Source organism: Nerophis lumbriciformis, linkage group LG12 (genome assembly GCF_033978685.3).
Source record: "Nerophis lumbriciformis linkage group LG12, RoL_Nlum_v2.1, whole genome shotgun sequence".
NCBI classification, from domain to species: domain Eukaryota; kingdom Metazoa; phylum Chordata; class Actinopteri; order Syngnathiformes; family Syngnathidae; genus Nerophis; species Nerophis lumbriciformis.
In genome coordinates, this window is record NC_084559.2 from 40,123,608 (window position 1) to 40,138,462 (window position 14,855).

At 38.7% G+C, this 14,855-nt stretch overlaps 1 protein-coding gene across 4 annotated transcripts in view; it reads left to right on the forward strand.

Annotated features, from left to right (window-relative positions):
* The first annotated feature begins 483 nt into the window (after positions 1–483).
* Positions 484–14,855, forward strand: part of LOC133623351 (ADP-ribosylation factor-like protein 15) — a 314,561-nt gene continuing 300,189 nt past the window's right edge. For all 4 annotated transcript variants that reach the window (XM_061986568.1, XM_061986570.1, XM_061986576.2 and 1 more), the window contains exon 1: positions 484–870. In XM_061986568.1, coding sequence (XP_061842552.1) covers positions 859–870 — 12 coding nt within the window. In that variant the 5' untranslated portion in view covers positions 484–858. The remainder of the gene's footprint in view (positions 871–14,855) is intronic.

The following is a 14,855-nucleotide window of genomic DNA, read 5'->3' on the forward strand; positions in this document are numbered from 1 at the left end:
CTGGCCTCAGAGACTTTGTGGTGGTGTAGATTTTTAAAAGTTCTGAAACAAAATGTGCTTTATAAATAAAGTTGATTTGATATGCATTTATTATACTACTACTAATAATAACTGCAAAATGGGGTTGTCAAAAGTATCGATACTTTGATACTAGGTCGATACCAACATGAAACATACATGTGTAACACTTTTTCGTCTGCGACGTGCGTCTATTGTTATTTATGAGCATATTTATAAACACAGTATTGTTTGCTTTGATAAACTGGGGGGTAATAGAACACGGCTCTTCTTTTTTCAATGTAGTTAATTACCATTTGGCAGCGGATACTGACATTTAAATTCTGTTGTTGCACACTTTCAAACACTTTTCAATAAACTAGTCCATTTAGCCTCGCAATGACAATAGTCGCCATGTGTTTGGTCACGTGACCACACTACGTGCTCACGCCGACGTACGTGACGTCACCACGGAGGCTTCGCCAGTTTCCTGAAGGCAGCACTGAAACTGTTATGGCTGTGTGACAAATGACTGCAAGCGAAGCGGCGGGCGAGTGAGCGTTTTAGGTAGAAAATAAGCACCTCATTTCGGACACTTTTAACCGTCCCTGGGCGTCGACCCAGGACATCGCTGCCTGGCTTCGGCGTTTTTCCGGCAGAGGAGACGGTGAAAGGGAAGCCACCGAGCAGCTAGCCCACTAAAGGCTGCTTGTCTATCCCAGTGTGGCTGCGAGGAAGGTGGGGAATACGAAGCGACGTGATCCGGGACGTCTGTTTTTTCAACATTGTTGGACTCACTGAAGCTCGAACGTGACTTCTTTAAAGTCTCTTCGTGTTGCTGGGACAATACGACGATTGTACATGGATTATCTGGTAAGAAATTGTGCTAAACTGTAGTTTTCTTTACATTTCTCCTTCTTTGTCTTTGTGTTGACATTGATGTTAATGATCTAATTAATTAACTAAGTGCTGCGATACAACAACCATAGCTAGACAGGCTACACCTGTAGTTCATTACTCTTTTATAGACCTAACATGCTAAAAAGCTATGAAATAAACATGTTGCACAAAGAAAGGGACGGTTTGGGAAGTATTTACCTGACAAACTTAAAAATATGTAACCATAGACGCTGTCAGCTGGGTTCTACGAGCTCAGATGTCATGAACACTTTCTAAATCAATGTTTCTTAACCAGCGAGCGCCCCCTACAGGACCGCCAAAAAATATATGTTTCTCAGCTATGGGCCGTAGTGGTACTCAGTTGTGATACACTTTTTCACCTCTTGTGGCAGTAATGACAATATCAAACAAACAGAGGTAGTCTGGCGCTAAAGTCATGAAGAGAGTTTCTCAAGCGCAAAAAATATGACTGAAGTGGTGAAGCTGTGTTTTCATTTACACTTTAATTCTATTGACATATATTATTATTAATTCAGTCATGGTGTATTTATTTCAGCACTGTGTAATTATCTTACATCAGTTTTTACAAATCTATTCTTTTGCAGTATATTTGTTCAGTATTTATTTTCCTAATCAGCCTCACCTAACCCTAAGGTTTATGTGTTATCTGAGTAACACATGCTTTCATATTGTTCGACAATGTGTATCCTGTTAAACAGTAAGTAGATTATATATAATATTGAATATGATTAAAATCAAGACTAGAGTAAGATGACTAAATACGTGTTAATATTTGAGTGGGCCCTGCTCCCCTCTGTAGTAAAAAAGTTGGACTCGAGGTCAAAAAGGTTGAGAACCCCTGTTCTGTTAAGGAGTGTTTCCCACATTGTTGTAGGAACTTTGGTCCATGTAGTATCTACTAAGGCTTGGCAATATGGCTGAAAACTGTATCACGATATAAGTCTTTTATATTGGTCAATATCAATAATTATTGATATTTTTCATGACCTATCTAAATTAAGGACCAGGAGTAACATATATTTAATGTAAACATTTTTATTTAAAATTTTACCTTCCTGTGATTATAATCCCTCAGATATCAAGGCAGAAAGGAAAGGACAGGAAAACACTCAAAACAATCAATGTAAACAAAATTCTAAAATCACATTGAACCTTTAATAACTTCTTAAAATGAAGGTAAAAAAATAAAAAATAAGTAAGAAATCAATCAATCAATCAATCAATCAATGTTTATCTATATAGCCCTAAATCACAAGTGTCTCAAAGGGCTGCACAAGCCACAACGACATCCTCGGTATAGCCCACATAAGAAATGCTTAATAAAGTGTAACAAAATAGTGCAAAGTGTGAAAATGTAAACATAGAGAAACCTAAGAAGAACTATTTTCGCAAGTTTAGTGCCACAAAGTTACGGCTGTGCTCTAAAGGGTGAGCACGGCCATAGTGGTGTAGTATTACCGATCTTGGTGAAGACGAATGCCTCACATTATTTACAGATCATATTGGAATTATTACAGTCATCCAGAGTTGTGCAACTTGTATTTTAAGATGCATCAGTGAGCTATGTGAAAATTTGCAGTATACTGCCATATCATAATATCGTGACTCAAGTATTGTGAAAGGTATCGTGACACCATTGCCAGTACCCAGCCCTAAGCATTATATCTCACCCACTTTCGGAATTTTTTGTTGTTGGCTAATGACAGCAATCTGGCAAAGTTTAGCTACTAGCGTTAGCTCTCATTGAATGCATAGCTTATTGTAGCAACAACATTAGTTGATTCTGTAGGATTGCTTTGGTGCGCTTCGGGCATGTATGTGTGTATGAGACAGCCGTGAGTGACAGGCTGAACGCCAGACTAGTATAAATGTTATGTCACACCACTATTGGTAACATAAGCTAGCTGGTGGTGTTCCTGTTGTATTTATATATAAACAGACCCTTTAAAGCACAAAGTATTTGACTAAACATACACACTTATGTCTGAACGACTGTCACAGAAAATAAGCTCTAGCAGAGCCTATATTGTACCATGCATCCAAATCCTGAACCTGGGGGTCAACACAAGGGTGTACAAAATGTGGCCCGCGGGCCATTTTATTTGCGAAATAGTTCTTATTACAATGCTATGTTGAAACTAGCAGCTTTAGCGTAGAACGGTGTGGGGGATTAAGGTGTTTGGGCCTTCGCTTATGATTGGGTGAGTGCTGCTGCAACAGTGCAACAATGGACAGGATGGAGGGGGAAAATAATACATAGACATTGTTGTCATCTTTCAAGGGGGGTGGGGTGTAGTGTGTGAAATGCAGAGGAACTTGCCCACCCAGTCTTATCAGCTGTCTAACACAACCTCATTGAAACTCAATGGACTCCAATGTCCAATAACTGCTGTGTTTATTGACCTCTCCAGCTATATTGTAGGGATGTTTTGATCAGGCTTTTATGCTGCCGATACCGATCATGTGTGAGTGAGATGGACCGATACACATCACATGTCAACATAGTATAGTAAAACCTCGATTTACAAACTTAGATTGCACCAGCACCCCCCGCGACCCCGAAAGGGACAAGCGGTAGAAAATGGATGGATGGATGTATGGATGATTTTAATTTTGAACATGGTTCGTAAACCGAAAGGTTTGTATAGTGAAGCATAGTTCCCCATAAGAAAAAAATGCACACTCTGAAGTCAATATCATGTGTTTATGTATATGTGTATGTGTGTGTATGTATGTATGTATATATATATATATATATATATATATATACACACACACACACACACAGTCGCGATCAAAAGTTTACATATACTTGTAAAGAACATGATGTCATGGCTGTCTTCAGTTTCCAATAATTTCTACAAATCTTATTTTTTTGTGATAGAGTGATTGGAGCACATACTTGTTGGTCACAAAAAACATTCATGAAGTTTGGTTCTTTTATGAATTTATTATGGGTCTACTGAAAATGTGACCAAATCTGCTGGGTCGATTTTTATAAACCTTTTTTATAAACTGCAACATGTACAAACAGCTGAGAAACAATAATCAAAATAAGTATGGTGCCAGTATGCTGTTTTTTTTCTCCAATAAAATACTGGAAAGGATAGAAATGTAGTTTGTCTCTTTTATCCGATTATTAATCGATTAATCGAAGCAACAATCGACAGATTAATCGATTATCAAATTAATCGTTAGTTGCAGCCCATATATATATATATATATATATATATATATATATATATATATATATATATATATACATATATATATATATATTAGGGCTGCAACAACTAATCGATTAAAATCGATTATAAAAATAGTTGGCGATTAATTTAGTCATCGATTCATTGGATCTATGTTATGCGCATGCGCTGAGGCTACGTTTTATTTATTTTTTATTTTATTATTATTATTATTTTTTTTAGACCTTTATTCATAAACTGCAACATTTACAAACAGCTGAGAAAAAATAATCAAACTAAGTACAAAAACAGTACAAAAGTAAAAGGCTACGTCTCATGAGGTGCCAGTAAGCCAGCCAATGATGTGTCATGTGCAGCTCACGTGACGACGCCGTCTCCTTTCCTGGAAACATTCGAAAAATGGCGGAGGAAAAAAACACAGATAGTTCGGCGGAGAAACATCATGAGGTTAATGCTTCAATGGAGAAAAGTGTACGACCTAAGTCATCAAAAGTGTGGGAACACTTCACTTTAAACACTGCAAAGAAGACAGTTTCCTGCAAAATGTGCAGCATGGACCTCGCATGGCACGGAAGTACAACATCATTTCGAGAGCACCTGAAGAGAAAACATGTGGGAGCCATGGATGAAGAGAAGAACTCACGGTACGTAACTTTTTAAGTCCATAGTCCGGGTACATGGATCCATTGTGTCCGTCTTTGTGTGTTTTTAATCTTTTGTTAACGAGGAGATTTTTTCTTAAGAAAGCGAAGTTGTGTATTAACTTTCAGTGTGTTAGGAACTTCTTGGAGAGTGCATTTTCTGTGTTGTTTTGAGTGGCAACAGGCATTCATGAGTTCATCTTTTTTGTGAGTAACGTTAACGTTATGCCTTTGTTGCTGATAATGTGTCTCCGGCACATTTGACTCCGTTTTGAGAGAGAAAACGCACGATTACCAATTTCGAAATAAACGTAACGGACAGAAATATCTCAGGTTGGTTTCATAATGGATCAATGGAGCCCCACCCAATAAAGCTATATATATCCATTTAGATTTGAGTGACGTTTTAGTATAAATAAATGTTATGAAGGTGCTGGAATTTTTCATGCTATTATTCAGAGGCAGCCTAAAATTAATCCTTTATTATTCATAACAGAAACGTGTACAATATCTGATCCAGTTCTGATCTGATGAGTTACATTTCTGTGTTATTATTGGTGTATGCTGCATCCCCAATGTCCATGTATTTCATTTATCTTTTTTTTTAATATGGTGGCGTATTTAGATAGATAGATAGATAGATAGATAGTACTTTATTGATTCCCTCAGGGAGTTCCCTCAGGAACATTTAAATTCCAGCAGCAGTGTACAGAATTGAGATCGAATTTAAAAAGTAAAAAGTAAATAATGGGGGTGTAAATGGAAAAAGAAAATATTACAATAAAAATAAAAAAGCAACAATAAGAATAAAAATATAACGGTAAAAATAAGAATATAACAAGAAAAACTAGGCAGCAGTGACCATAATATGAAAAAAATGTGCCTTTTACGTCAGAAATTATTAAATAAATCAAGTAGGTATGTATTGAGTTACATGTAAATGATGCTACTATGTACGTTCATTATATGGTTTCTCTCATTTCAGAAAGAAACAAGCCAGCATTAGCGACTTCGTACAAAGGAATGGTCTGCACACCACAGCAAGCGGCTGCATCGACTGATGGTATCCTGAATATGTTGGTAACTGACATGAAGCCACTATCAATGGTGGAGGATGACGGTTTCAGACAAATGATTCACGTCCTCAACCCTGGTTACACTCTTCCCTCGAGGACCCATTTTACCAAACTGACGGAGAGGAAGTACGAGCAGACATTTCAAGCAGTGAAGACTGACATTAAAGCCACCCAGAGCAAAATTGCTCTGACTACTGATGTGTGGACAAGTGTACCCACGGAAGCCTACCTTGGCATTACATGCCATTACATTGGAGAGGAATGGAACATGAAGTCTACCTGCCTTACGACCATGCCACTAGAGCAGGGGTCGGCAACCCGCGGCTCTTTAGCGCCGCCCTAGTGGCTCTCTGGAGCTTTTTAAAAAATGTATGAAAAATGGAAAAAGATGAGGGGAAAAAAATCTATTTTTTGTTTTAATATGGTTTCTGTAGGAGGACAAACATGACACAAGCCTCCCTAATTGTTACAAAGCACACTGTTTATATTAAACATGCTTCACTGATTCGAGTATTTGGCGAGCGCCGTGTTGTCCTACTAATTTTGGCGGTCCTTGAACTCACCGTAGTTTGTTTACATGTATAACTTTCTCCGACTTTCTAGGACGTGTTTTATGCCACTTCTTTTTCTGTCTCATTTTGTCCACCAAACTTTCCACAGAGGTGAGTTTTGTTGATGTTATTGACTTGTGTGGAGTGCTAATCAGACATATTTGGTCACTGCATGACTGCAAGCTAATCGATGCTAACATGCTATTTAGGCTAGCTATATGTACATATTGCATCATTATGCCTCATTTGTAGCTATATTTGAGGTCATTTAGTTTCCTTTTAGTCCTCTTAATTCAATGTATATCTCATGACACACTATCTGTATGTAATATGGCTTTTAATTTTTTGCGGCTCCAAACAGATTTGTTTTTGTATTTTTGGTCCAATATGGCTGTTTCAACATTTTGGGTTGCCGACCCCTGCACTAGAGGAAAGACATTCAGCATCCAACATTGCAGAATGGTTGGAAGAGGTCGTAGCCAGGTTTGAAATTCCCCCAAGCAAAATTATTGCTATTGTACATGACAATGGTACCAATATAGTGGCTGCAGCAAAACTTCTTGAAGAGAAGCATGGGTGGTCTTCAGTCCGCTGCGCTGGGCACACCTTGCAGCTAGTGATCATTTCTTCACTGAAGCACTCAAACATTGAAAAAGCAGTTGGGGCTGCAAGATGTCTCGTGGAACATTTCAGAAAAAGTGACATAGCCTGCAACAAACTAAGACAGAAACTGCAACAAATGGGAACAGCCCAGCACAAGCTGGAACACTAGATGGAACAGCACATTTTATATGATTAGCCGACTGCTTGAGCAAAGGTGGCCTGTAACTGCCACGCTGTCCGACTCGACTGTTACACAGAGAGGCAAACGGTACCTTGACTTAAAAGCCAACCAGTGGAACCTACTTGAAGAGCTTTCCAAAGCCCTTAAACCCTTTGAATGTGCCACTATGTTTATGTTTATGTTTCCACTCGTGAAAGGGCCAGTGAAGTCCACCCAGACAGTTGTCTTTGAGTCAGCAGCAATGCAGGCTTTCCAAGTCACTGCTACAGAGCAGCTTCAACAGCGATGGAAGAAGACTACCTTCTCTGACACAGCACCGAACACGGTGATCCTCTCCTCCGCCCTGGACCCGAGGTTCAGAAAACTCAAATTTCTGATGCCTGAGCAGGTCTTTAAGGTGCAAGCCAAAGTGCAAACAGAGGCATTCAAAGTGAGAAGGGATCAGCAGCAGCAGTGTGACGGTGTCCATGAGCAAACCAGTGTCACCTCCACCATTACTGTAGCTGCTCCTGCGCATATAACTCCTCTTTCTTTACTTGACTCACTCCTCGATTCTGATACCAATAGTGAAGAAGAGCATTGAGAGGGGAAAGGCGAGGATCCCAATAGCCTAGTGAGGAACGAGGTCCTCACATACTTTGGAGAGAAGGAAGCAAATCCATTACATTGGTGGAAGGCTAATGAGAATAGATATCCCACCTTGGCCAGGTTAGCAAAGTCCTACTTGTGCATTCCTGGCACCTCAACATCATCTGAGCGCTTCTTCTCTGCAGCAGGCAACATCGCTTCCAAGAAGAGAGCCAGCCTTAGCCCAGAGCATGTGGACATGCTAACATTTTTGCATTGCAATGCACAGTTTCTTGTAAGTCAGTGAGAATGTGGGTGTTCCTGCACAACCATTCTTTCATACTCCAATTCTACCTCCGTGGCCTGTTGTTAAAGAGCCATTTGGCAAAGCCTGTGAAACACTTGGTTTGTGTTATGTTTTTCTTTGTTATTTAAACTGAAGACTTGAATAGGTTATTATTATTAATGTTTGACAATGATTGGAAAGGCCTCCTATCTGAAAATGTTCAAAACAAAAGTGTTTTTCTTAACTGTTAACGTTCAGCTACAAACAGAAGTGCACTTTATACTTTTTTTTTGGTTATTTATTTTACTATGTTTAATTCATTTGGCTCCTTATCTAAAAGGAAGACTTTAATGTGCACTTTATAAAAAAATATATTTTTGTAGCATTTGCCTTGTTCTATTTGGCAAGTTGAAAGAATGTGATGCCAGCATGCTGTTTTTTAAAAATAAAATACTGGAAATGATAGAAATGTAGTTTGTCTCTTTTATACGATTATTAATCGATTAATCGAAGTAATAATCGACAGATTAATCGATTATCAAAATAATCGTTATTTGCAGCCTTAAAAAAAAAAAAAAAAAAAAAAAAAAAAAAAAATATATATATATATATATATATATATATATATATATATATATATATATATATATATATATATATATATATATATATATACAAACCCGTTTCCATGTGAGTTGAGAAATTGTGTTAGATGTAAATATAAACGGAATACAATGATTTGCCAGCAACACGTGACAAAGAAGTTGGGAAAGGTGGCAATAAATACTGATAAAGTTGAGGAATGCTCATCAAACACTTATTTGGAACACCCCACAGATGAACAGGCTAATTGGGAACAGGTGGGTGCCATGATTGGGTATAAAAGTAGATTCCATGAAATGCTCAGTCATTCACAAACAAGGATGGGGCGATGGTCACCACTTTGTCAACAAATGCGTGAGCAACTTGTCCAACAGTTTAAGAAAAAACCTTTCTCAACCAGCTATTGCAAGGAATTTAGGGATTTCACCATCTACGGTCCGTAATATCGTCAAAGGGTTCAGACAATCTGGAGAAATCACTGCACGTAAGCAGCTAAGCCCCGTGACCTTCGATCCCTCAGGCTGTACTGCATCAACAAGCGACATCAGTGTGTAAAGGATATCACCACATGGGCTCACGAACACTTCAGAAACCCACTGTCAGTAACTATAGTTGGTCGCTACATCTGTAAGTGCAAGTTAAAACTCTCCTATGCAAGGCGAAAACCGTTTATCAACAACACCCAGAAACGCCGTCGGATTCACTAGGCCTGAGCTCATCTAAGATGGACTGATACAAAGTGGAAAAGTGTTCTGTGGTCTGAGGAGTCCACATTTCAAATTGTTTTTGGAAACTGTGGACGTCATGTCCTCCGGACCAAAGAGGAAAAGAACCATCCGGATAGTTATAGGCGCAAAGTTGAAAAGCCAGCATCTGTGATGGTATGGGGGTGTATTAGTGCCCAAGACATGAGTAACTTACACATCTGTGAAGGCACCATTAATGCTGAAAGGTACATACAGGTTTTGGAGCAACATATGTTGCCATCCAAGCAACGTTACCATGGACGCCCCTGCTTATTTCAGCAAGACAATGCCAAGCCACGTGTTACATCAACGTGGCTTCATAGTAAAAGAGTGCGGGTACTAGACTGGCCTGCCTGTAGTCCAGACCTGTCTCCCATTGAAAATGTGTGGCGCATTATAAAGCCTAAAATACCACAACGGAGACCCCCGGGCTGTTGAACAACTTAAGCTGTACATCAAGCAAGAATGGGAAAGAATTCCACCTGAGAAGCTTAAAAAATGTGTCTCCTCAGTTCCCAAACGTTTACTGAGTGTTGTTAAAAGGAAAGGCCATGTAACATAGTGGTGAACATGCCCTTTCCCAACTACTTTGGCACGTGTTGCAGCCATGAAATTCTAAGTTAATTATTATTTGCAAAAAAAAAAAAAGTTTATGAGTTTGAACATCAAATATCTTGTCTTTGTAGTGCATTCAATTGAATATGGGTTGAAAAGGATTTGCAAATCATTGTATTCCGTTTATATTTACATCTAACACAATTTCCCAACTCATATGGAAACGGGGTTTGTATATATATATATATATATATATATATATATATATATATATATATATATATATATATATATATATATATATACATATATATATACAGGTGTTAAAATGTAAACATATAGAAACCTGACAAGAACTATTTTCTGTAGGTTTAGTGCCAGGAAGTTACAGTTGTGCTCTAAAGGGTGAGGCTTAGGTGATGTGGGATTACCGATCTTGGTGGTGACGAGCGCCTTGCATTATTTACCGACCAAATTGGTCTGACTGCAGTCCATTTAAAAAACAAAACAAAACAAAACAAAAAAACCTGCCATACTGTTGAGGTGACTTTTCCTGTTTCATCCACAATTTCTTCGCTCTCTGCAGCACTCATTTTTACTTTCTCTTCTCACTCCATGCAAAGAATCAACTGCAAGACAACAAGATGGCGCAACCAAACGTGATAGTTGATACTGTTACCTGATTGGCTGTTACACCAATCAGTGATCACTTCCTGCGTTGCCCGGTTACCTGTGAGCGAGTGCCTTTGTTCATGCAACCAACCTTGCTTTGAAACTTCCCGTTTCTTCTGACGAGGAAGAAAAAAAAATACTGAACGCTTATCGCCCTGCCCTACTATACATGTAATAAAGATATGTTTCAAAATGTTACAGTCCTTAGACAAAGGCTCAATGGTTTATTGGCAGTTAGGGACATTGGCAGGAGTTAGCAACTATTTAAAATGAGCACATTTTTCATTTTTTTTCAAACAATCTTGCTCTAATTTATAGACACGTGCTTGTCAGTCCCCTTAAGGAGTGCAAGTTGAACAACGGGTTGCATCAAGTTGCACAGGTGTGTGTTTTATATTAACATGTCTCCACCTACCACACATGTACATGTGATCCAGTTAGGTTCTGAGCAAACCGTGAGTGAGGTTTTCTTTGGAAAGCGCAGCTGTAAAGTTCACCAACTATCCTCAAGGGTCAGGACCTCAACGGACCTCCTTTTCCTGCTGTGCCACACTGGAAACCTGGCCCACAACCCAGAGCCTTACATACTTTTTTTTAAAGCCACTATCATGGTTATCTTATGTTGTTTTTTGATCATTCAGGTCATGTTTGAAACAGTAGATCAAGTTATTGTCACTAGATAATTGCTGATATAAACCGTAACCTGTGCAACTTAAAAAGTGGAGCTTTTTGAACGTGTTAAAAAAGACCACACAACACGGCAGTGCTGAGAGAGGAATTTTTTGCTCGTTGTTGCCATGCTACAGCCCCTTCCTAAATTACAAGTCCACCATGCCGCTGGACACAAGCTGGCAGCAGACTGGACAAATGGTACTTGTGTGAGTGTGAGGGAGCCAGCCTATGGCACTTTTAATTCTTCTCCATTGTGCACGACTCCCATGCCCGAATGTTTGCGTGGTTTATTTATACTGCATCCACTTGATTGCATTGTGCTGCTTCTGGCTGGAGACCTTTTTACAGCCATAAGGCCATGCTTTTGAAAATTGATGATGAGCTATTTTATCACACACTAAATCCACCGTCCCTTTTGTTTCATTAAATAATAAAAAACATTGGTTTTCTGTGGTATTTACTGAAGGGTAAAATACCAAAGGTCGATATCAAAACCACGAAGGGTTCGGCATCTAAACATGGTGTCCTCTGCAAGTTGGACACCTTGACACAAAAAGAGTTTAGAACTTGTCGTGGAAAACTTGTGTGCCAAAAACAAGTTATGTCGGATATTTTCATTTAATTACTGTTGTATCTCCCCCCCAGGATGAAACACATGAAAAGCCAAAACCTACTCAGTAATCCATCCATCGTCTCTTTGAGGTAGCCTGCAGTAAATGGATAACATTTCTGTTGAACTATAAACAGCGATAATGGAAACCTAGCAAGAGAGTTGACTGAAGTTTGATATTTTAGCTGCATGACTGCTTCTTGTTGTTCACAGCATTGTAGGGCTCCATATAGGCTTGAAGTCTATATTGCAATGTACAGGGTTCCCCCTAGATTGCCAAGATAGCTGTGGCAGTGGGGGCGTGGTCAATTGGACAACATCGCATAATTTGCATTATCTGCTATAGGGCTGGGCTATATGGCCTTTTATTAATATCTCGATATTTTTAGGCCATGCCATGATACACGATATGTATCTCGATATTTTGCCTTAGCCTTGAATGAACACTTGATGCATATAATCACAGCAGTATGATGATTCTATGTGTCTACATTAAAACATTCTTGTTCATACTGCATTAACATATGCTCATTTTAAACTTTCATGCAGAGAGGGAAATCACAACTAAGTCAATTTACCAAAACTGTATTTTTTAAACAGTTATTTAGCAATGGCACAAACATTCATGTCATTTCCAAAACATAAAGTGCAATATTGTCAGATACATTTTAAAACAAGCTATAAGTGCACTTTTATGAATGATGTCACCAAGATGACTGATCAAAACAACACTAAATTAAAGTGTACTTTTTGTACAGAACACCACTACAATAGTTTAAAACAAATAAAGTGCACTTTTGTGCATGATGTCACACAAGATATTTCAATAACTGTCAAATTAAAATGAGCTGCATAATAGGAAATCAAATAGTGTATGTCCTTCGCTATGTGGTAGGTTACTGCGGACGTTATCCCCTTCTGTTGATTTTTTTTTTCATACGGTGGTGATCTGGAAATGGTTGCACACGTGACGTACAGTATGTAAGAAGGTGCGCTTGTTTTACGTCTCTGTGAGAAGGAGAGACAAGAAAGAGTGGGAAACACATGCAGTGTAATGCCCGCAGCTAAAAGCAACTGCGTAAGAAGTGAGAACGTATACTCGAATATAACGATATACCGTAGTCATTTTCTATATCGCACAGAGAAAAACCCGCGATATATCGAGTATATCGATATATCGGCCAGCCCTAATCTGCTATATCCATCCATTTTCTACCGCTTATTCCCTTTGGGGTGGCGGGGGGCGCTGGAGCCTATCTCAGCTACAATTGGGTGGAAGGCGGGGTACACCCTGGACAAGTCGCCACCTCATCGCAGTAATCTGCTATATGATTTTCTTTAAAAAGGCTCTAAAACGTATACATACATTTAAAAACAAATCTGTTATTATTGATAAGTCTTAACATATATTTTTATATCGTTTTGCCATGTTTTCAGTTGTTGCTGCTTACTGTACAATGTACTTTGTTGAGAGTCTTTAGAAACTTTTAACCCTGTAAGACCCAAATATAGAAAAACCTAAAAAAAAACATTTGACCTTTCAGATGTTGTTGTAGGAGGCATTTGATGCAGAAATTGAAGAGTTAAAAAAAAAAGATGTTTTTGTATGTTTTTAGAGAAATGTTGTATAATTGCAACATTGGGCTTTGATGGGAGCAGAATTTCTGTATTTGTACTCACATTGTCTGAACAACTAAGGGTTCCTTTGCAGGGTTGATTGCTTACTTATCCCCATAACGGTATATACCATTAATAATAATCACACATTAGTTATATTTTTATGAAGTCATCTATTACAAATATAAAAAATATGACACAAGATAAAACTCTTAAAAAAACGCTTTCCCCCCCTCTTTTTTTCTTTTCATGACATTAGTCATGAAAACTTTCATTGGTGGTGAAAGTCCTAAAAACAGTCCCTGTCGTCTGTAAAACAAAGGCGAACATCACACTTTCAGCATTGTGTGTTGGTGTATCCTATATTGCAGTGTCTGCAGCATCATCATCTTATCCCCAGAGTTGTGCTCTTCTGGTACCACATGCAGGCATTTCTCTCTGAATGAATCAAGCCAGAGTCTGAGTTTCCATAGTTTGTCTTTCTTTTCCGTCTCAGATACTGTCATGTTGTTTACAAAATGTAATGACGTCAACAGGGATTGGAATCTGTTGCGTGGCATCACATCAGCAACAGGAGGTGGACCAAGTGCTCAGGGTGGACAATAGTGTCTGCCTGGTAAGTCGCTTTGGACAAAAGTGTCTAATTATCATACCAAAAGGAAAACATGCATACCCCCATTACATCCACACATTCAGGAACATTCCTTTCCCCAGAACAGAATTGTCTGTTGATATCCTCTGTGGACAAAGTCATGGAATTTTGGGTCAGGCTGATCAATTAACTACATTTTTTAGAGATAAAACTTTTAAATCAGTCACCAGAACACAACACAAGGGTAAAATGTATACTATCCATGTGTTTTATGTTGCACGATTGCACCAAGAAAAATTCCTAGTTTGTGAACCCGTTCTCAAACAATAGCAATAAAAACTATTCTGATTCTGTGTCAATACGTGGACCTTGGGGTTTGTTTTCCCGGAATGCAAAGGAAAGTTGGCGCGGGCAAGGCGTGAATGTAAGTACATCTTTTATTTTAAACACTAACAGACTACAAAAAAAGGAAGCAAACAAAAGGCGCGCACAATGGCGGAGAACAAACTTGACTAACGAAACAAAACTTGCAGAAACTATGAACAATAAACAAAAACTTACTTGGCATGGAACTATGGTAACATGAAGACAAACAGAGGTAGCAGGGGTGTCAGAAGTAGCATGGTCTGAAAGGATAATGTCACCAGGACGATCAGCAGAAACAGACAGGCTTAAATAGTGACATGATTAGTTACAGGTGTGCGAGTGCAAAGCGTGAGACAGGTGCGTGACATGACAGGTGAAAACTAATGGGTTGCT